Source organism: Rhipicephalus sanguineus, chromosome 8 (assembly GCF_013339695.2).
Source record: "Rhipicephalus sanguineus isolate Rsan-2018 chromosome 8, BIME_Rsan_1.4, whole genome shotgun sequence".
Lineage (NCBI taxonomy): Eukaryota > Metazoa > Arthropoda > Arachnida > Ixodida > Ixodidae > Rhipicephalus > Rhipicephalus sanguineus.
The window spans coordinates 30,317,535-30,339,227 of record NC_051183.1 but is presented as its reverse complement, the minus strand read 5'-3'; the positions used below and the strand labels follow the sequence as shown (position 1 = coordinate 30,339,227).

The following is a 21,693-nucleotide window of genomic DNA, read 5'->3' as shown; positions in this document are numbered from 1 at the left end:
GTTTTCTTTTTCACAATACCTCGGCTTCAACGTGTGCTGAATTTCTAACGTTTTTGGAGTAAGCAAAATAAATGCAAATTAATTAGCTTTTTCTTTTCGCACTCTAGTGCGTTCTACAATGTACTTTGTACACTTTCCCGTTGTTTTTGGTGAACGAAGCAAACATCTTGTGGTTGTTTTTCGTAAGTACAAGGCGAGGGCAATGGGTGATACGTTGGCAAAGCTGAAACTCCAATTGTCCAGAATATCTAACAGGTCATAGGTTTTAATTCAGTTAGTGGTAGCGATGTGTGCGATGCTTATTCCTTTGGGCACACCTCGTCACTAATAGATACCACGATGACGAACAGCGCCAGTGCTTCTGGTCGGCCATGTTTTCGCTCAGTCTTCGATGAAGATGTAAAAAGACACGCATTCAACTTGTCCTTTGTCAGTGATTCCCTCGACCCTGATGTTGAATGTGCCGTTCTGGAAACAAACAAAAAATTAAACTTAAGGCTCCTTCAGCAACCGGGAATTGACTATTTTAGAGACGCTTACCTAGGAGAGAAAGAGATAGCTGATTGATGAGAGGTCATTAATGAATAATGCAGACGTTTTGCATGAAGGCAGGCCTATCACGCAAATCCAGGTGAGTGTGACAAGAAATTGAAAAATACAAACACTGCAAGTCGCAGACGCAGGTTACTCCAGCACTCTTGAACGCACAGCATACAAACTATAGTTAAGTGCTCCGGGTAAGGCAAAATCTGAAAAAAGATCACTTTTCTTTTTCTTTGCAATTTTGGAAGGGTGTCCCTTTGTGGGCATATTTTCCACATTCGTGCTTTTCTTAAAGTATTTTTATTGTGGCTGAAAACCAGTTTTTCCGAAAGCAAGTAGTGAGTGAACATGTACCCTAGAACAAGCCCCTCGTATGCGCTCCATGCTTGCGGTCCATTTTTCTAAAAAAAAAAATCGCGTACGAAAGCGAAAATGCTTGTCTGGAGTCAGCTGTGTATAGGAAATTGTCCGGTAACGTCTCAGGCAGTCCGAAGACCCTGTGCGCCTTTTTATTCCCACTAGTTCTTCGGATCGCGTTTGTTCGAATGCTTTCAGCTCCTAGCTTCGCTACACCTTGTGTCTGTCGTGCCCGTCGAAAAGGTGACATGCTGAGGGTAAAAGAGGACTTCAGCAAGTGTAAATTTCCTGGCAACCAATATATTTACTTCGTAAATGCGAATAAATGTCGGCGACGCACTGAGGTGCTGAACGCTGAACCAGCAAGCTCTTCGTCGTTGAACCCCTCAGCCTTTTCAGCGTCCTTCGAGGCGAACCGCATGCAGGGTGACAACGGGTATGCTCTAATGAACGTGAATATTGTTTGTGGTGCAATTAGACCGAATTACGCGAGCACACTGCGCGGTGCAAGTGTTGAGCTAATGGGAACTGCGTCGCAGAGTCTTTGCTGTCTTTGTTTAGGCTTCAGAGTCTTAAGGATTGCAACATCGGATGTTCTTTCGTTTAATGATGGCATTATCGCACGAGCCAAAATTCTGAAATAATTAGGATTGAATCCTGACCAAAATACAGTCAATTTGCTGGAAAAAGTTGAACACAATCGACAATACATTGCGGATAGGGCTCCGCGACAGCTCACAAAGGAAGCAAGGCAAGCAAGACGAGAGACTCCGAAGTGGAAAATCGACTTTAATGATTGCCAAGCTTGTAGCCACTGAATAAAATAGTTGGACGGTGTTTGTGACAAAGTATGCTCACTTTTCAGCTGTTTTCTAACTTTAAACTCGATTATCTCAAAACCAAGTATTTATTACTTAGGTACCATTATTTTCTATAAATTGCAAGATAACTAGCTCATCATTTTTTTCTTGTATTCTTCATAAATGCATCCAACTACTGAAGCAGAATTAAAGTTATGCACTTTACAGTTTGTGCGTTACAAATTTTCAAAGATGCAAATTAACTCAAAATCTAGGTCCTAGTAGTAAAAATTTACCAAAATTCTAATGTTAGTGAGATTTAAATAAATCTGCTTCAGTTAAAAGAGCGGGAAATTCGGAAGAAAATTACATATGCATTATGTGGACATCCCTTTTTAGTCACTGAGAAAACGGTAAATCAAAATGACCAAAAATGCATGGGAAGTATTATTTATTTATTTATTTATTTATTTATTTATTTATTTATTTATTTATTTATTTATTTATTTATAATACCTCAAAGGCCCCAATGAATGGGTTTTACATGAGGGGTGGGCTTTTAGAATGCATTAAATCTGTAGATGCTCGATCGCTGCTTTGAGGTTGATGATACTGGAGTGGCGCACAACGTCAGGAGGAAGGCCGTTCCAATCTTGTGCTGTCTTGGCAAAAAATGATGAGAGCAGCGCAGTGGTGTGACCAGCTGGCACAGCTTTCCCGTGGCTGATGCGGGAAAGCTGTGTAACTGCCAGCTGCTTACACCACTGCGCTGCTCTCATCATTTTTTGTCAAGACAGCACAAGATTCGACATAGGGCTTACCCTGTGCCCTTAAGTCAACGCATATAAATCTGTCATGGTCAAAGTGCAGAAGAGGAACACTGAGGCTTAAGCTGATCAACAGTGCCTGAGCAACGAAATTAGGTGAAGTCAGCATTTAATTAAGGGTATGAGACAAGTCTTCCTCAAAGCGTTGGAAAGAGCGACATTATTACCTGAATTACTGTTTATTATTGAGAACAGTGCTTCTTGGGGAATGTCCAAGATGTCTTTGTTGCGCCAACTGCGCAGGTAGCGTCAGTCAACGGTTCAAGTACGTCAGATACGAAGGCTTGAAAGGTTCGAATGCGTACTCACCACGGATGTTAAGGCTATTATTGGCAATGGAAGAAGATATTAAAGAGCAGATGGAGGACGTTTGTCCTGCTCGACCAAATTAAAGCACCAGTATGGACCTTTATGAGCACTAACATTGGGATACGAGGCAAGTTTCGTATGTTGTAGGACCTTCTAGTCTATTCTGGACACTGTCAAATTCCGCCATATTGTCAAATTTTCATGACCGCATTTTAAGCCAATCGGAGAGGCCGCAGCAGCTCTCTTGGCCAATCAAAGTTGACCAATGGCGTAATTTCAGAATGTCCATAATAGCATCCCCAGACAAGCATGATTAGGCATGTTTGAAGACTACGTGACTAAATGGTGATTTCTTGAAACATAGCGCGGCCTCTCGAAAAAGTTTGCCGATATTAATACAGTGCCAAGATAAAACAGGTAATACTAGAATGTCATAGAAGTACTAAATATCAGCGTTCACTTACTCCCATCACAAGTCGGACAGCAGGGATGACCTTGAGTAGTATCGACGACTGGTAGGTGCCCAACGGGATGTTCTCGCAACTGTTGTTCCAGCCGGCGCCGATCATGCGCTCGGTCAACTTGGTACCTCCGCATGCCTTGTATGTGCTGCCACGGAAAGAAGGCATGTTCTGAGGCACGACACTTACGTCATCAAAGTCCATGTTATCCCTAATGGGAACTTTGCCGTGAAACATCGATCAAACACCACCCGCGTAACTAAGACTTCCAGCATTTGTCGAAATCCTAGCCACGTTGTTCAGTTTCGCAGCCGCTCTGCAGCGGTGGTGTAGCGGCTACGGTGCTCGGCTGCTGACCCGAAGGTCACGGGTTCGATCCCGGCTGCAGCGGTCGCATTTCGATGGAGGCGAAATGCTAAAGGCGCGGGTACTGTCCTACCAGTGCACGTTAAAGAACACCACATGTTGTAAGTTTCCGGAGACCTCCACTACGGTGTCTTTGATAATCATATCGTGGTTTAGAACGTTAAACACCAGATATTATTGTTATATTAGTTTCACAGCTGATTCGCCACACGGGGCATCCTTATCTTCAAGAATGAGCAATATTTGCTGAATCTATGCAGATACGTACCGATATAATGTCGCTCATAACACGTTTACGTTCCTGGTTTTTGCGCTAAGTGAACAACCTTGACCATGGAATCGCTGCAAAAGTACTTTTAGGCTTCGAAGCACCCGGAATAATTTACTGTAACAGCATTCCTTCGCCTAGTTTCGGTTTCGTTTCCAATGAGGTGTATTGTAATGACGTCACGACACAGAACGTAGACACGTGCAACAAGGACATCAGGACGTCTTTGGCCGATTGGGGCTATAGCTCTGGCTTTGGATAAAGTTTGCAACAGACACGCTGTGGCGACTTAGTGACTATATGGTGGGAAAGTGCTGAGCACCAGTTCGTTTGACCTATTGTCGGTAGTGATGGTATTTTTATTTTTCACGTGCGTCAGACCAAAAACAAAAAAAAAAAAAAAGATCGTGCACTCTATATTTAGGTCGCGTTGAACAACCACATGCGGTTCAAATTAACACAAGTACCAGAACTGTAATAATAACATCGGCTGTTTTACGAGCCAATAGCACGATATGATAACGAGGCACGCCGTAGTGGAGGGCTGCGGAAATTTCAACCATCTGGTGTTCTTTGTACCCCTTGGGCTTGTTGAAAAAACACATCCTGCGGAAAGCTGACACGGCTACGAACTGCTCTGCCAAATATTACAGTCGTGCGCGCCGCGTAAAGGCCACGAGCGGAGCGCGAAGTTGCCGTTTCCTCAGGCCCCTCTTTTCAAACAGAGGCCGGTTCTCACTCTCGTCGGTGGGCGGGGCGTCTGCACGTTGACGTCGCGGATCTGCCTGCTTACGTCGCAAGAGACATAGCATGCTTATTGGCCGATAGCTGACGTAAATCGAGAGCAGCGTTCGGATCAGATGCGCTTCTTGCCGCGGGGTGCCGCCACTTGCCGGCGCCGCACTCCTCAGTACACGGTAGCCGCACTCGCGCAAGCGAATCACAGCGGGAGAGCGATCGCGTTTCATGACGTGCGCTGACGTAACTTCTTTCCCCCGTGCCATCCCTCCCTGTCTAGCTTCCAGTGCGCTCGTCGGCACGAGAAAAGAGAGAAAGCGCTGGGAGCGTGCGCCAAACCCCCGTAACTCCGCTCATTCTTGACGGATTCGAGAAATTTTTGCGGCAATCGATTCGGGAGGCAGTAAACTCCGATACTGAGGTCATTAGATCATTACTTGGAAAAGTGGTTCATGACCCCTTTAACGTGCACTGACATCGCACAGTACACGGGCCTCTAACATTTCGCCTCCGTCTAAATGCGACCGCCGCTGCTGCGGGATCAAACCCACGTCTTTCGGGACAGCAGCCGAGCAGCGTAACCACTATAACGACGCGGCGGACGTACCTCAACTATGGCGCCCGTCATTAACCCGGTGTCGTCATTGGAACATCAAACATCTAAGTATTTATCAGCCAGGACGGCATGGTCGTGTGAGAGTGTTTTCCGGGCAGGACGAGACAGACAAGAAGACGGCACTAGCGCAACCGGCCTTTTTGCGCTCTGCTTTGATTTGAAGACCACCAACCAGCTCGCTCAGCAAAGCGTTCAAGGCGAATGCCCCACTTGTCTCATCAAATAGGGAAAGTGACCGCCAGCGTCAACACGAGCGATGCAAAAAGTCATCATCACGTGATGACGTCACCTTATGGTGTCATCATCACTTCGCAGTAACGTCACTGGGACGTCACATAACGTAACGCCAAATGATGACGTCATCTCAGATACAGTTGCTTGTTCATAGGTTCGCCGATCCCGGAGGCACGTGAGGTGCAGAAAGCTTGCAATGCCTACGATCCCGGATACAGTAGTGCAGAAAGCTTTCGACCGCGAGAGGATCAATGCAATCGACCGAGAATAAAAATAAATGAAAGATGGCTTCCGCCTTCGAATGATCTTAGGCGAATGCATAAGACACCCTGCGAGTTTTTGGTTTATCCACTAACCAGGAGCCGAAGTCGTCGACGCAAGGAGTCCGCAACCCGAGGGAGTTGTGCACGGTAAACTTGACGGCCGGCGAACGATCGCCTTGGCGGAGGACGTCGACCGTGTAGTTGACGCGCATGTAGCGCCCCACCTTGGAGTCCTGGATGGTGAAATCGCTTAGACGAAAGCCACGCTTCCCAGCTGAAACGAGTAAGGAGGTGTATCTGTAATTCAAACAGTGCACTCTCAGGACTACTAATAAAGTTTCACCAACCAACCAACCATAGTCAGAGTTCGAATAACCATGTGGTGCAGTGTTAGATATTTGCTATGTAAGCTGCAATGTGCGTTACCCTTGCAAGACCAGCATCTCCAAGTTTCTATTTCCATACTAACCGCAGTGACAACTCGCCATTCAAACGTGGCAGAGCCGTACGTGCGAGGTTGGCGTCGTCTGCAAGATGCCTCTCTCATGCGGCACAAGCTATATACATCGATCAAACTGGGCGCTATCTTAATGAAAGATTGCAGGAGCACCGTGCGGCAGCAGACGCGAAAGGCAGCGGGGGGTCATTTGGCGCGCCATTGCAGCAGCTGCGTCTGTACTCCGGATTAGGACGCTACACGTGTTCTATGCAAAGGCAAGAATCAGGCAATCTGATAAATTTTATAAGCTTTAGCTATCAATATTAACACAAACAAATGTGTCAGCGTTCCGTCTGTAGCTTTGTCCCAAAAAGAGTTCGATTACTTGGATTTTAATCTTGCGCACGTGAAGTGGTGATATGTGAAGTGCGCAAAAACACCTGCGCTTGTGTACTGTTCGCGCGCGCGCACGTGTTCAATACGTATCTATGTATCTTAGAGTAAACCCATTTGATGTCTAGCGTTCGTTCTGCCTACGTGTCTTCTCTTGTCTGTGTGTATTTTACAGCGAAAGCTGTTATGAGATCATTTCACCGGCCGTTTTTGGCGCCGTAGTTGTCCGCCGCCGCCGCCGCCGCCGCCGCCGCTGCCGCCGCCGCTGCCGCCGCCGCCGCCGCTGCCGCCGCCGCCGCCGCCGCCGCCGCCGCCGCCGGTGTCCGTAACCAGTATCGCTCGAAATAAGAAAAAAAACGAAATAAGAAAAAAACTCCAGGATGGAACGAGGTTCGAACCTGGGCCCTCTGCGTGGGAGCCCAGTATTCAACCTCTGAGCCATGCCGGTGCTTGAAACTGCTTTGCAAAAAGGTCCTATACAGGCTTCATGTCGGAAAGGAACCACATTAGCATATGCAATATAGCGTGGTAGAAGAGTAAAATAAGCACCAAGCGTCGCACAACGCGAATTCTGTAACCAGGCGTCACACAATGCGAATTGCGCAACGAGTAGGTTGTTGAATGCTTCCAACCCATTACAAAGGACTCTGCCATAATTCTTCATCGTCATCAGGCACAGCATCAACAAAGTGCGCATAATGCCTTACATGCGTATAGCAGGTACCAACGCTCTCCGTAGAATGACGAAAAATGGCACAGTGCCTGCTGCCCTACTTCTCAAAAATTACAATGATTTATAGCGTAGTGGGTTCCTCACAAGTGCACTTGTATTGGTTGCCAAGGAAGCCCATAAGCGCATGATCCACTTCCTCGGGGTCTCAGTAAAATTACACTGATTTATAGCGTAGTGGGTTCCTCGCAAGTGCACTTGTATTGGTTGCCAAGGAAGCCCATAAGCGCATGATCCATTTCCTCGGGGTCTCAGTAAAGTTCTTCGCCCCCCCCCCCCCGTCTCTCTCCCACGTCAACATATGTTATACAGCGTGACGGGAGAGGGAAATAGTGACCGGGCGTCACCCAATGCAAATTACATAACTGGTGGGCCGTTTAAAGATTCCAACCCATTACAAAGGGCTGAGCCATAATTCTTCATCGTCATCAGTCGTCGCGTCAACAAAGTGCACATGATGCCTTACTGACGTGTAGCTGTGCCTCGCTTCTCCGCAGAATGACGAATAATGGCTTAGTAGGTGCTTCCCAACTTCACAAAAATTGTGATTTATGGCGTAGTGGGTACCTTTCTAGTGTACTTGTTTTGTAGCCCCAAGAGAGCTTAACGGGCTCTAGAAACGCTGCTCTTCCAGCTTTCGCTGTGACTGTGCTGCGGTTTCAGCGCAGGCCTGGCGTTTTTTTTTATTTGCTCTGCTAAAATGAATTAGAGTTCCGTATAGTATATATCCAAAGTGGCCGTCAATGGAAGGTGCCGCCTTATTACTTGCACTAAAACTGTCGTGAATGATCGTGTTTACATTGTGGCAAGGAATTCACCCGACTGTCTTCCGACAAATCCATTTTCGTCGACGTGCTGCCACGGATTGTCTGCGAACTGTTGACGTCGGCGCATCAGGACAGGGGCTTAATTGGCCTGAAACTCGATTACGGCTGTCGACAATTATCGTCCTGTAGGCGTACACTGTGACCGCGGGAATTAAACAGCTGAGGACAAACCAGCGGCGACAAGCGAACGCTGGCGACAAGCAAGCGATCAGAGCGAGGTAAGCTTTGTTGCGGATTCTTCTTTCGTTTCTTCTTTGTTTTAGGGGCGTATTAGGGGCGTATTAGGGGCGTATTAAGGGCGTATTAGGGGCGCAGCTCCTCTTAGTCTAACCTTGTCACGTCTCCGTTGTCCGGCGTCAACGGCAGTATCTCTGTCCGGCGTAAACGGCAGATGGCGCTGTCTCATAGAAGTACATACAAACTGCAGTTCAGGGACGATATTCTAGATGGCGCTGTACACAATCCGTGTCGTCATCACCATTTCTCGTCTCATTTCCTAGATGGCGTTGATCCAATAATCCAAATTTGTGGTCCAAATTTTGTGGGATATACTGGAAGAAGTGGGCATAGGTGACGACTGTATAAAGCTTTTGAGGGAAATATACCGAGAAAATACAGTTTGTATAGAATGGGAAGGAATAAGTAGCAAGGACAGCGTTGAAATTAGCAAGGGGCTGAGACAGGGATGTCCTTTGTCCCCGCTGTTATTCATGCTGTACATGGTGAGGATGGAAAAAGCGCTAGAAGGTAGCAACATTGGATTTAATTTGTCACACAAACAGGTCGGCACGATGGTTGAGCAGAAGCTTCCAGGTCTATTTTATGCTGATGATATTGTCTTATTTGCGGACAGTCAAGATGATATACAGCGACTGGCAGATATATGCGGAAGGGAATGTGAGGCTCTAGGACTAGAATTTAGTGCAACAAAATGTGGATTGATGGTATTCAATGATCACGAAGACCATGCGGTCTTTATACAGGGCCAAAAAATACCGAGGGTAAGCGAGTACAAGTACCTCGGAGTATGGGTAAATGAGGGGGATAGATATATGGAGGTACAAGAGAAAGCATCGGCAGCAAAGGGAAAGAGGAATGCTGCAATTATGAAGCACAGAGCTTTATGGGGGTACAATAGGTACGAGGTGCTTCGAGGGCTGTGGAAGGGTGTGATGGTCCCGGGGCTTACATTTGGGAACTCAGTGGTGTGCATGAAGTCAGAGGTACAATCAGGAATGGATGTAAATCAAAGGACGGTGGGCCGCCTCGCGTTGGGCGCTCACGGGAAGACGACAAATGAGGCTGTAAAGGGTGATATGGGATGGACAGGCTTTGAAGTGCGGGAAGCTCAGAGCAAAATGAGATTCGAAGAGAGGCTGAGGAAAATGAAGAAGAGTAGATGGGCAGAGAAGGTTTTCAGGTATTTGTATAGAAAAAGTGTTGACACGCAGTGGAGAAAAAGAACTAGGAGGCTCACCAGTAAATATACGGCTAGCAGTGCGGGCGATATGGCAACAAGGAACATTAAGCGGAAGGTCAGAGAGGCGGAGAGGACTTATTGGATGGCAGCGATGGAAAAGAAGCCAGCTCTGAGTAACTACCGAAAGGGGGAAAAAACGAAATAAGGAGGGAAAGGTTTTATGATAATTCAAGGGGAAGCGCTTTACTGTTTGAAGCAAGGTCGGGCTGCCTTAGAACGCGTAGTTATAAAGCGAGATTCAGTAACGAAGAAGGACAATGTACATGCTGCGGGGGAACTAAGGAAACGATGGAACATGTACTGATTGAATGTGGCGATATTCACCCAGGTATACGTGTGGGCACGAGTCTACATGAAGCCTTGGGTTTTAGGGACAACAATGGAAAGCTGAACATGTCCGCGATAGGCATAAGTAAGAGACGGTTAGAGTATTGGTGGCAGAAAAGTAGAGATAAAGAACAAAAATATATAATGGGGGAATAATAAGGTCATTCTGCCTTAAGAGGCAGAGAGATAGACCGGGAATTTGTATTTTTTGGTATAATAACATAGATTTAATCAATGTAGATAAGGTATTAGGCCAACATGAAACAAGGAAGCTTTTCTTTTTTTTTTTTTCGAGCCTGGTGGCAGACATGTCACCGCCCCGTTACAAAGGGGACGCTCATAGCATCCATCCATCCATGTATGCAATATGGCGCTTGTGTGAATCAACACTAGATGGCGCTAGAAGTGCCGCTGCTCTCCGATTGGCTGCTGCGCGGGGATGCGCGGGGAGCGAGCGCTTCTCTCATTCTCCTGGATCGTCGCCGTACGTGTCGGATCGTTGGTGGAGCATGAACGATGCGCAGCGGCGGGCGCTCGCTTGGCGGCAGCCAGGCGCATCCCGGGGCGGTGCGCGCCAAGGACGCCGCTGCGAAACGGGCTCAACGAGAAGCCGATCCCGAGACCATGATTGCTTCAGGAGCTTCGCCCAAGCTCTTCATCATTCACCCGTGGATATGCTGTAATTTTTTCGCTAGTTTCGGTCTTCACTGCCAAAATATGGGTACCCGGTGTAGAATTTCTGCAATATTTCGCCCGCACATGCAAAAATATGCCGTCGCGCATCCCAGGATTTTCAATAAAATTTTGCATCCATCCATCATGCATAGACAATGCGTGAACTGGTTCCGAAAGCTTTGGCTGACTCCCGGTGCAAAATATGGCATCTTACAGCGCTGTGATCTATGTACTTTATCTCCCTGTTGTTTTAGCACTGTTTTCCTGCTGATAATCATAAACCGACCATCTTTAGAGAATTAATTGCTGGGCTCTTCGGTTCATAATTGCGAACTGCAGAGCGTAAACTGCGTACGAGACAGAGGACACACATAGCACAGGACAAGCGCCAAAAAGATGGCACGAAGGATGGCACACAGGATGGCGTGTGTCCTTTGCTGTGTGTCCTTCTCTGTCCCTCACGTAATTTGCGCTCTGCAGTTCACAATGAACCAACCAGCCCAAATATGCACCATACTGCAAATCTGGCTGTTAAGTTCTGCTTGACAATGCCCTGACCAGCACGCGTACTAAGTGTATTTTTCGACAGTATACCTGCGTCACGCTTAACCGTGTTGCTCATCATTGTAAGATCGATGTGTACTTCAGTATAATTTGCAAGTGAGACCTGTAGAGTACAGTGAACTGTGCTAGTTGCTACTGGTTCATCTTGTTGCAACGCGACAAAGGCGACGGAATAACTAAGGCCCACAAAGCGCTGTGTCCCGTCGTTTGTCTGCGGAGGCACTCCAGCACTACTGCACATGACATATATCTGCCCGGAGAGATTAGCCTCCATCGGCTCTGGGAGTACCCGTCAAATACGAACGTGCAAAAGGACAGACTGGTATGGGCTAGTTGCTATTGCATAACTCAGAACACTTCCGCAAAGAATCACACGTACGGCGACAGGTAAAGCCGGGACACAGCGCTGTGTCCAGTCTTTACGTGTCGCAGTCCGTGTGATTCTTTGCGCTACTGTTCTGAGTTATGCAATGCGAACGTGATTGTGGGGAGCGCGTCATGCCGACCTTAGCCTGTGTCAGGCCCGGCGAGCCGCTGTGGCCAGCGGCTCGCCGGGATTCACCGTACCCCCCCCCCCCTCTTTGTTGTTCGATTCCAAAAGAAGTTAAGCTTCGCAACGGATGCAGAAATACAAGTTAAGCGTTGACGTCTCTCTCACAACGGCCTGCCTTTGGTCCCCGGCTTTCCGGGTGTAAAGGTGTAAAGTAAACAATTCTTTCAATGCAACATCAGGGGTCCTCGGCCACCATTATAGTCAAGAACCTGTGTCACCACAACGTTGCACACTAAACAATGACAAAGCAGGTCCAACTGACCAAGACATGGCGCCCCCCGCCGCCCCTGGACATCAACACGACGATGGGTCCTTTTATATGAGCATCGCTTCACTTACTCATGCACGGCGTCACCTCGGGTCTCTGGACAACGTCTGTGCCAACGCTGAACGTCGTCACAAAGACCACGACAAGCAACGCAGTTGACGACAAGGGCTGGAATCCGGACGTCTTGAGGAATCGGCGAGGCGATACCACATTCATCTCTCCCTTGATCCCCGAAAAGAAAAGAAAAACAATCTCGGTGATAACCAGGTCGAACGGGAATGAAGTAAGTCCAGGATTGCGAGACCTTCACGTAGCAATGGCCAGAAGGTTTGAGCAGCGCCCCGTTCGCTGTATGCTTTATTCCACCTGGCAGCATTCGTGAGAATCGTTAATCAACGAAGCTGTCTCACTCGGCGCGCCGACTCTGCCGGTCATTCTTCAATGCCCTGGCGCGACATTACTTTTCTTTCGCGCCGTGCGCGCACGAGGAGGCACTGCAGAGATCATCCCAATATAACCGTATTTGCTTTTCTACCCGAAAGCAGACGCTGTACGTATGCGTATCACGCTTTTGCGTAGAGGCGAGGGTTGATCGACGCGCTGAACAATCAAAGAAGCGTGCGGCGCGAGATCTGCACAATATTTTGACGCGAATGAGTAACAAGGTTATAGACTGTAGTGTTGAATTAAGTCTCCTCTCTACTCAACTTCAGCATTACTATCAACTTTACGACGGCTCACCTGTACTCGCACATACTTCAATGCGCTACCGTTCATACGTCAGCTCAACAGTTATTGATCAGAGGCGTGAGTTGCGGAGGGAGAGGGGGAGGAGGTGCCTTGACCTCCCGCCCCGCAAACTTTTTCACGGGAGTTATTGATCAAAATTTCTCGTGTGGGTCATATCTTTCAATAAAAAGGTCTTTATTGAATTGCAAACCCTGATAACTCGTATTAGAAGGTACGACATCAAACGGTTTTAAGTAGAGCACCAATTATGCGAGATACTAGTGTCAAAAAGCATTTACACTATGGTAGAAGAAGCTAATTAAAGGCTAACGGACTCGTCAGTCAACTCACTCAGACTCAGATCGAGCCGTGACTGTGAGTCTGAGTGAGTCCGAGATAATTATATTTTGGTGAGTCTGAGTCCGAGTAAGTCCGGTTGAGAAAAATTATTGTGAGTCTGAGTCCGAGTTAGTCCGGATGAGGAAAAGTTTGGTGAGTCCGAGCCCGAGTGAGCCCTAAGGGCAGTATGTGTTTCGTGAGCAATCTGAGTGAGCTCCACATTTTTTGCCAACCTACGTGGTTGAACATATTGAATATATGCACATATATGCACATAAGTAATAAGTGCATGCGCACGTACAAAAACACAAACAAAAAAACCTTGGAGGACGCTCCAGCTTCGTCTTCGAGCGTGGAACGTGATAGCGTTATTGGGCCCCGTTCGCATCGCATTCTAATAGCCAGCCAGGCTTCGCTTCCCGGTGGACGTCTAAACCATGCCGCAAGGAAAGGAAAGCCTGAGCGCGTACATAGGCCGCTTCAAACTATCCTAGAATGCCAACTTCATGTACACTTGCGAGGTGCCCACTACGCCATAATTCGTCCTTTTTGCGAATTGGCGAAGTAGCCACTACGCGTCCGTGAGGCAACACGCTCGCCTGCGCAGCTGCACACGTTGGTGATGCTATTGCTGATAACGGCGATTAATTATGCTAATTATGCCAGCGTGCTTTGTAATTGGTGGGCCTACAAACCAACCACTTCATGCGCGATTCACATGTTTTTGATGAAGAGCACCAAGTTGGGCTAGTTGGTTGATGTTCATTCTTCAAAGGTATACTGCGCTATACGAAACAAGGACACAGAACAAAGAAGGGGACAACACGTGCGCAGATCCACGACTCAGGTTGTGAGTCTGCGCACGTGTTGTCCCTTTCTTTTTTCTGTGTCCTTGTTTCGTATAGCGCAGTATACCTTTGAAAAATGTTTTTGACGCCTGATCTAATTCTACGCTTCTGCCACGCAATATTACACGCGTTAAGGACGCTCATCGCACTGCATGACATTGATATGGTGGTTCTTTCCGAAACGATTTCAAGCAAGGGCGTGTCTCTGTGGTAGAACACCTGCTTGCTACGCAGAATTCCTGGTTCGATTCCTACTCGAGTCGAAGGTTTCTTATTATTTCTTTATTTGCATCTATCTCGAATTTTTGCTCACGGAAAACGCAGATTTTTGCTCACAACCAAAGACGCCGACACCGGAATTTCTGCGAAACGAGCTCTTTAACGCTATCACGTTAAAAAGACATTTATTCGATGTGTCGACCGATGGGGTGGGTCTGTGGTGAAGCTCGCCCACCTCCCCCCCCCCAATGTACAACGCACGCCTATGCTGACACGCTGCACGTGCTCTGCAACTGTAGACATCGTTGACACTCCTCAGTACACATGCAGCCACGTCACCTTACCCCTAAAATACCAGGTCGCTGACTCAAGCCACCACACCGAAAGATTAAGGCTACCTGGCAGAGCTTTCGCTGAGCAGGTTTTGAAGAAATTAACCAGTGAGGTTCTGCACTGAGAGCTTCTGCACAGCCATTTGGTTGAATAACTTCCTCCCCGCCGCCCAACTCGGACATCAGGTCCACGGCCTCTGCGGTCGTCCAGCAGTGCGAATCGCCAGTGCCACATTCGTGCTGATAGTTCCGGGCCGCGTTTTACTTACCACAGTCTGCTACGCCTGCACAACTTTTGTTGAAGTGCGCCGCAATCTGCTCCTTTTTTTACTGGTATAATATCAATTTCGATGGCGTGTAACTGCAAACACACTTCTGATTCATGACTTCTTTTGCGCAAAACGTACACTCGCCCAACTCGCCCAACTTTCAGTACACTTCCGATTACTTCGCCGTTCCTATGCCACACAGCAGCGGCTGTTTGGTGAGGAATTCAAGCAGCTGGGATTTTTTAGTGCGAAGCACTTCTTAGCGAACCCAAGGCACTTTGAGCATTTCTATCTATCTATCTATCTATCTATCTATCTATCTATCTATCTATCTATCTATCTATCTATCTATCTATCTATCTATCTATCTATCTATCTATCTATCTATCTATCTATCTATCTATCTATCTATCTATCTATCTATCTATCTATCTATCTATCTATCTATCTATCTATCTATCTATCTATCTAGCCGCCTACGTCTGGGTGCTCTCGTGATCGCCTCCTTAACTTGGTGTAGGCCAAAATTGGCATGGTAGGGTAAGAGGATTTGACAAATATGACTGTCTGGTCGCTACATGAATAACGTGAAAATCCTGTCGCGTACCTCGTCAAACCCTTTCCTCCAGACACGTGTGGCACATACCCGTATACCACGGGCCGCGGTACGCGGGTATGTGCTACAGGTGATTGACAGTTTATATCTACCCAGGTAAGGCCTGGCTATGCGGTAGAATACTCGACTGTCACGCAGAATGCTTGGGTTCGATTAATGCTGGGATCCTGATTTTTATGCTTTGCATTCGTCGGGTCAAGGCTGTCGATGTCGGTTTGGAAATGCAGCATAGACAACTACTCGCTGACTGCTTTGCGTGAAACGGATTCCTACAAAGCGTGGGATCTGCCGAATTTTGTTTTCTTGGATAGATGCACCGAGTAGACACGGTGCATCTATTCAGCTCTCTCTTCAATTTAGTGCCTGTTGAGTGACTACGCGAACGCAAAGGAAATGCAAAGAGCTTAGCGGGGTGAAAGCTTGGTTTTGCTGCGTTAGCGATTTTGAAGGCGAAACCACCAATACGGTTCGCTTATGCCAGCAATTATCTTCAGCGGACGCTGTTCCGTTTTGAAAGCGCTACCTCGAAAAGCCTGCAAATCCATCACGCTGGTTGGCATCTACGTTGAAGCCGAGTATCATTGATTTGTATGACACTCGTCCGACGTAACCTTATGAAACCAACAGACAATCGAGAAAGGTATCGGGACATGACTTATATCTTTAACTATAGTATAGTTATTATGACATGAAAGGACACTCCCAGGACTTCACAAGAACATAAACACCCAATAAAGTATATGGAAATGCGACCGCCGCTGTAGCTCACTTGGTATAGGATCGTATGCGTAATCCGAAGGTTGTAGGTTCGGTCTCTACCTTCGGCAACTTGGTTTTTCATCAACTTTAATTCCTTTTTATTTATGCCATAATTACTGTACTACAGTTAAATCATACAAGTAATCTCCCCTACGCCTTACTTAGCTTGTCTGTAGGTTTCAACAGGCTGTATCAAACATTAAAAAAAATGGCGAAGCTTGCACTCAAAGTCTAATCTGATTGCTTCTAGGCTGTTGCTAGGCTTTAGCTAGGTGATGCCAGGTAGCTTCTAGGTTGATTCCCAGCGCAGAGTTTCGAGTTAAACCACAGACGATCATAGACCCGACACGGATGTTCAAACTCCAGGGACTGTTGCCTTCATTTGTAGTGGTCCACGGGCGACCTACCAGATTTCTGTGGCACATACCCGTTTATGCTGATGATAGTTTTTTTTCCAGTCGTACGTTTTACCTTCAGCTTTAACACCTTCGCTGTTAAAAAATCGAGCCCTCGATGAATCCGCCCTCTTTCGTTCGTTCAACGTAAGATGGCACATGGGAGTAAACTTTATTGACACTTATTGGTTTTGAGTTATATATTAGAAAATCTGCTATAAATTATTGTCCCATTGTACTCAAAAGGAAGAGCACGTGCGGTCGAAGCGCTCGAACGTATCGTTCCGGCACTCGAACACGTCTCGGAACTCGGGCATGCTGAGCAGTGGCCACGTGCATCGCTCCACCGGTGACATGGCGTCCCATCGCTCCGAGCCGCAGGAGAGGAGGCAGAAGCGCTTGAAGAACACGCGCTGAGCACGCCCCCAGTGATCCGCGCTGCGGCTCGAGCCTCGGAACCGTTCTCGGAGGGCGTCCAGCGCGGCCCTGGCCGCTCGCATCCAGGAGAATAGGCTGGACTTGAAGGCTCGCGTCCTCTTCGGCTGCGGGTCCAACGGGTTGGCCATGACGTTGGGGTCCGAGTGCTGACGTAAGCAGCCCGCCAGCATAGAGTAGGAGAAGCTGGCCTCGGATGCCCACCAGGAGTCAGATGACGTAACGTTCCACCTACATACGTGTAACCAGTATAAGCGAATGGATATTGGAGTCAAGAAAAATAGTAGGGCGTATACATAACTGTTCGTTGTCATCCAAACGGGACTGGTCCAGTGAGCATCGCAAGTCTAATGCAGAAGATGTGACTTAGGCCACCACATGATGCGTTTTGCTCGCGCCAATTTTCGCTTCGATTTTATTAGTCACACGTGTGAGTTCATTTCACAGGTTATCATTCATTTCACACTACTTCGGAGCATTATGAATTTCGCTGTTCGAAAGAGCGTTCTCAAATAACTACTTGGGCATCGTGTTGGGCGAGGCAGGCCTGCCAGAGAGCGCTCAACTGGGAGGCAAAGCGTAACTTTTACCTCGCGATTTTCGTGCTTTTTCTCTGGCGTAATTAATCGTTTTCACCATGCCTTTCTTACTCGTAAGATATAGAACGTTTCTCTCACCTTCCCTTCTTCTATGACTTCAATGACAAAGAAGTAATTGTCATTATGAGCACTTACGCCACCCTAACAAGTAATCTATCTCCGCCAAACATTCACACGAGTGAAACAGAAGACACGAGTTTGGCGAGTCGGTCGTATGTTTACAAAAGAATGAGCAGAGAGAGCGAACGACGATGGAAGAGAGCACAACTGCTGTGCCTCTCAACATGACCCATAGTTTGTCAGTTGTTTATTGTTCTGGAAAATGGAGTTAAGGGGGCACTAAAGGAAAATATTCAGTTTGGTTAGATTGATTTTTTACCAGCGTTAATGTCTATCACTGCTTTCGGCGCGCCAATAAACGAATTTGTTTGGTGAAAAGCAGCAACCGAAAATCTCTGGTGCCGCCGCTAAGTTTGAATCGCCCGCGCCGCATGGAAGGCTTGACGTCGCCATCTCGGCTGCCGATTTATGTGAAACAGAGGACGTCCGAGAGTTCCACAGTGGTAACATAGGTAGCAACAACTCTGGCTTACTGAGCGTTCATTGTAAAAATTTGTGTAATTTGCTCTCCATCTGTAAACCGTAGCAGTAATTTAGTATTCGATATAGAGGATCTGACGTCATTTAATGAGGTACCCACAGAGCATGACAGGTGACGCCACTACAATTTCTCAATTTCGTCATCTTCTCGCTTGCGAAATGCTCTGTTCTCGCCAGGAATACTGAAGTGGTTCTTACACAGGCCTAGTCTTCCAATCTACCTCAATTTAACATTTCACTTTAGTGTCCCCATGAGGGCTCAAGAGCGATAATATTACTGTATTTAGTCACAAGGTGCGCGCAACAAACCTGGAGTTTGGACCAATGGCGTCGGATAGTGCCTTGGCCAGCACCACTCCAACGGTGGCGTAATTGACTGCCGGTGTCGCGGAGCGGATGTACGCGACGGGTCTTTCCAAATACGGCGACGGTAGGATAATCGAACCGTGAACGTCGTTGTAGGCGGGCCATGGCTGAGCCCAGTGCCTCGCCTTTTCCGCTTCCGCCGCGTAGGGAGGACTCACGAACACGGTCTCTCGTTGCGTCACGATTCGCAGAGCCACGTAACTTCCGGGGAAAGGTCGGTTCAGAGCAGCTTGCGCCTCCTCTGACAGGTGCGTAATGTTGGGGCCTTCCGGTTGGCAACAGCGAAGATCATGCGAAACAATGGCGTTGGCAAAACTGCGATTTCATTTTCCTCCCAACTATAGTCGGTTAAAACCCTAAGAATGAATGTAAGCTCTGCCAACAACCATCGCTACCCCACCCCGAGAAAATTTGCATATATGCCTAATCCAATCGTGCTTGCTTATTTCCGTGACGTCAAGCATTTCATTTGAAGTAGGTGATTTTCCCAGACGCATGTTCATGTAGCTGGTTTTGCGGTCGAAAATTTGAACTACCCGCGAAATTTCATCAGATTCCGACATCACTGCTCAGTCAAACATAATATTTTAAGTATGGACGACGAATTTTTAACTCTTGATACGCGTCGTGCTTAAACTTGCAGCGAAGAAATATTTGCTGTTAGAACGGAAACCACCTAGTACGAATTTCTTACGCAGATGACTGGCAGGCGCGCCGCACTTCTTGGGGTGGAGCCTGTATTTGTTCTGAGGTTGCATCCAATTATACACTCTCTACCAGCGATTTCATCCGCACACTTTTCTTCTCGACCAATTTACGTTCCATCACTAAATGGGATAACCAACAGAACCACTGGAAGGGGAAGATGGAAGCCTGAGATGAAAAAAAAAAAGCCGTAAACAGGGGGTGGATGCTCGAGCCGACGTTTCGACAAGTGGACTTGTCTTCTTTCCAATTCCAGCCTTGAAGAAGACAGGTGCACTTTTCGAAACGTCGGCTCGAGCACCCACCCCCTGTTTATTTTTTCATCATAAGAGAACCACTGGCATTGCTTGATTGTTTAGTGGCACGAGTACCGAGTGACATTGTGGTTTCTCTTCAAATCACTTCCGGTCGAGCAATTACTTCCGGTTTTAATATTTAAAAAAAAATCTTGTAAAAAATAAAACTGGTACGAAATAAATGGTTCCTGTTCAAGTTAGGAGTTATATTGTATACATATGATAGCGGAGCATAAATTTATGTAAGGGCCAATTAACTGTCAGGATAGAAAGTGAAAGTTAATTGAACAAGTTCATTGAAAGAGCGGACGCTTTTCTTGCCTGGCATCGTTGCAGCACCTGGCGGTACAGATCTCCACCATGCGCTTCTTTCTACTTGGTCTTTGAGATCAGCTACGGCAGCGCCGCATAACACAATGTTGAACCGAGAAACAGACCCGGGAACACGAGCGCCGAGATTCAACTGCGACTACCAGACACCCAAGTCAAAGACTGAGGTCGCCTCCATTTTCTTTTTCTGAAAGCAAGATCGTCTGTAGCGAAGTAGTGAAAGCAGTGGTTCTCAAGTGGGGGTCCGCGAAAGCCATCTTTGAAAAAAGAAAACGACAAAGAACCGCGTTTCTAGGAGGCAGACCATGTCCCGTGACATCGGCCGCTTCTGACTTTTTGTAGGCTTCACCGCATAACATTTTTGCATTGCGACGGAGCTGACCTAAGTTTCCCTTCTCCATCAGATGGTTGTAAAGCTTTTGTTGCAGCTTTTTTTACGACATATGCACGCGAGCATGCTTTTTCCAGGTTTGCATATCTGCAGACCAAACATAGCTAGAAACAGCTGGAATGTGGCAGCAAAGCGCACAACTTATTGAGACCGAATTGGCGTGACACTTTAGTTTGACCATTCTTTGCCACGGAGAAACACAGAACATCTATTTCAAGCTCCATGTTTGTTCATTTATAACCTTTTCCCCCCTTTTTGCTCACTACAGTGGGTCGCTCATCACTAACACTGATCCACAAGTGGTCCTCGAAACATCCATGGCTGAGACCACAGGGCTGGAGCATCGTTCTCCAATACCAGAAGTCCATGTTTCAAATACCTGTCAGAACAATACTGTTCAGCGCGCGTGTGCATATGCGTGCATGTGTGTGTGTATGTGACGTGACTTGAGAAGGTTATAGTTACCTCGTCGGTCCCTGCTTTGGTCCGACGAAACAACTGGGAGCAAGGTAAAAATATTTCACAAGCACTAAAACACCGTCATGATTGTGTTTGCTGTCTCTTCTGTAGACATCATGAAACCACACCTACTAGTACAGCTGTCCATATTCCTGCCGTCCTTGCTCACCTGCTAGCGTCCGTACATAGGCGTCGTCATTGGAAGGCACGTATGCCTTGTAGGACAAGGCGCTCAGCCTCTCTCTAGCCATCAGCGCCGTTGTGTTGTCGAACCAGGCGGGCACGACATTTTCGCGCAGCAGCTCGAACATCTTGTCCAGCTCGGAGTCACCTACCAGGCTGGCGAAGCTCAGATTGCTCACGAAGTTGTGCCAGCGAAGCTCGAGCGCTTTGTTGACCAAGTCCAAGCACAGGTACTCCTGGTCCCGGGTCCGTCCGGATTGGTACCGCCTGGCGTAGTCGACGCGTAGGACCTGCATGTCGGGTTGTGTGTGACCCATTAGGAAGTTTTAGCTTATCTGTAGATATATTACCAGTCTTGTGGAACACCTACAGCTTTCCGAATATTATAATCTCAAAAGTTAATAAACGAAGTACACTGTTCCCGTCTTTAAGGATCTCCGCCCAGCAAAACCTCCAGAAGAGAGCCCTGGCAATCCGCCGCGGTGGTACAGTCATTGTGGAGCTCAGCTGCTGACCCTTAAGTCGCGGGTTTGATCCCGGCCGCGGAGGTCGCTTTTCGATGGAGCCGAAATGATAGAGCCCATGCGCTGTGCGATGTCAGTGCTCGTTAGAAAACAACGAATGGTCTAAATTTCCGGAGCCCTCCACTACGGCATGCCTCATATAACCATATTGTGCTTTTAGCACGTGAAACCCAAGGTAGTATTATTATTTACTAGAGTCATGAAAAGGACAGTGGGAAATGCAACGCACAATGTTATGTCAAGTAGAACATTTTGCTGGGC

At 47.4% G+C, this 21,693-nt stretch overlaps 1 protein-coding gene across 1 annotated transcript; it reads right to left on the bottom strand.

The window, feature by feature from the left end:
• Positions 1 to 308: 308 nt before the first annotated feature.
• LOC119403122 (uncharacterized) lies at positions 309 to 12,254 on the bottom strand. Its single transcript, XM_037670069.2, has 4 exons — positions 12,110 to 12,254; positions 5,876 to 6,056; positions 3,301 to 3,445; positions 309 to 468 (listed from the first exon to the last, which is right to left on the bottom strand). The coding sequence occupies exons 1-4, from the start codon at positions 12,252 to 12,254 to the stop codon at positions 382 to 384; spliced, it is 558 nt and encodes a 185-aa protein (XP_037525997.1). The 3' UTR covers positions 309 to 381.
• Between the last annotated feature and the right edge of the window lie 9,439 nt (positions 12,255 to 21,693).

Excerpts from the sequence above, each read along its gene's own strand:
- LOC119403122 (XM_037670069.2), bottom strand. The coding sequence starts at position 12,254 with ATGAATGTGGTATCGCCTCGCCGATTCCTCAAGACGTCCGGATTCCAG. Across the intron at positions 6,057-12,109 it reads CGAGGTGACGCCGTGCATGA|CTGGGAAGCGTGGCTTTCGT; the intron begins GTAAGTGAAGCG and ends TACTCGTTTCAG. Across the intron at positions 469-3,300 it reads CTGTCCGACTTGTGATGGGA|AACGGCACATTCAACATCAG; the intron begins GTAAGTGAACGC and ends GTTTGTTTCCAG.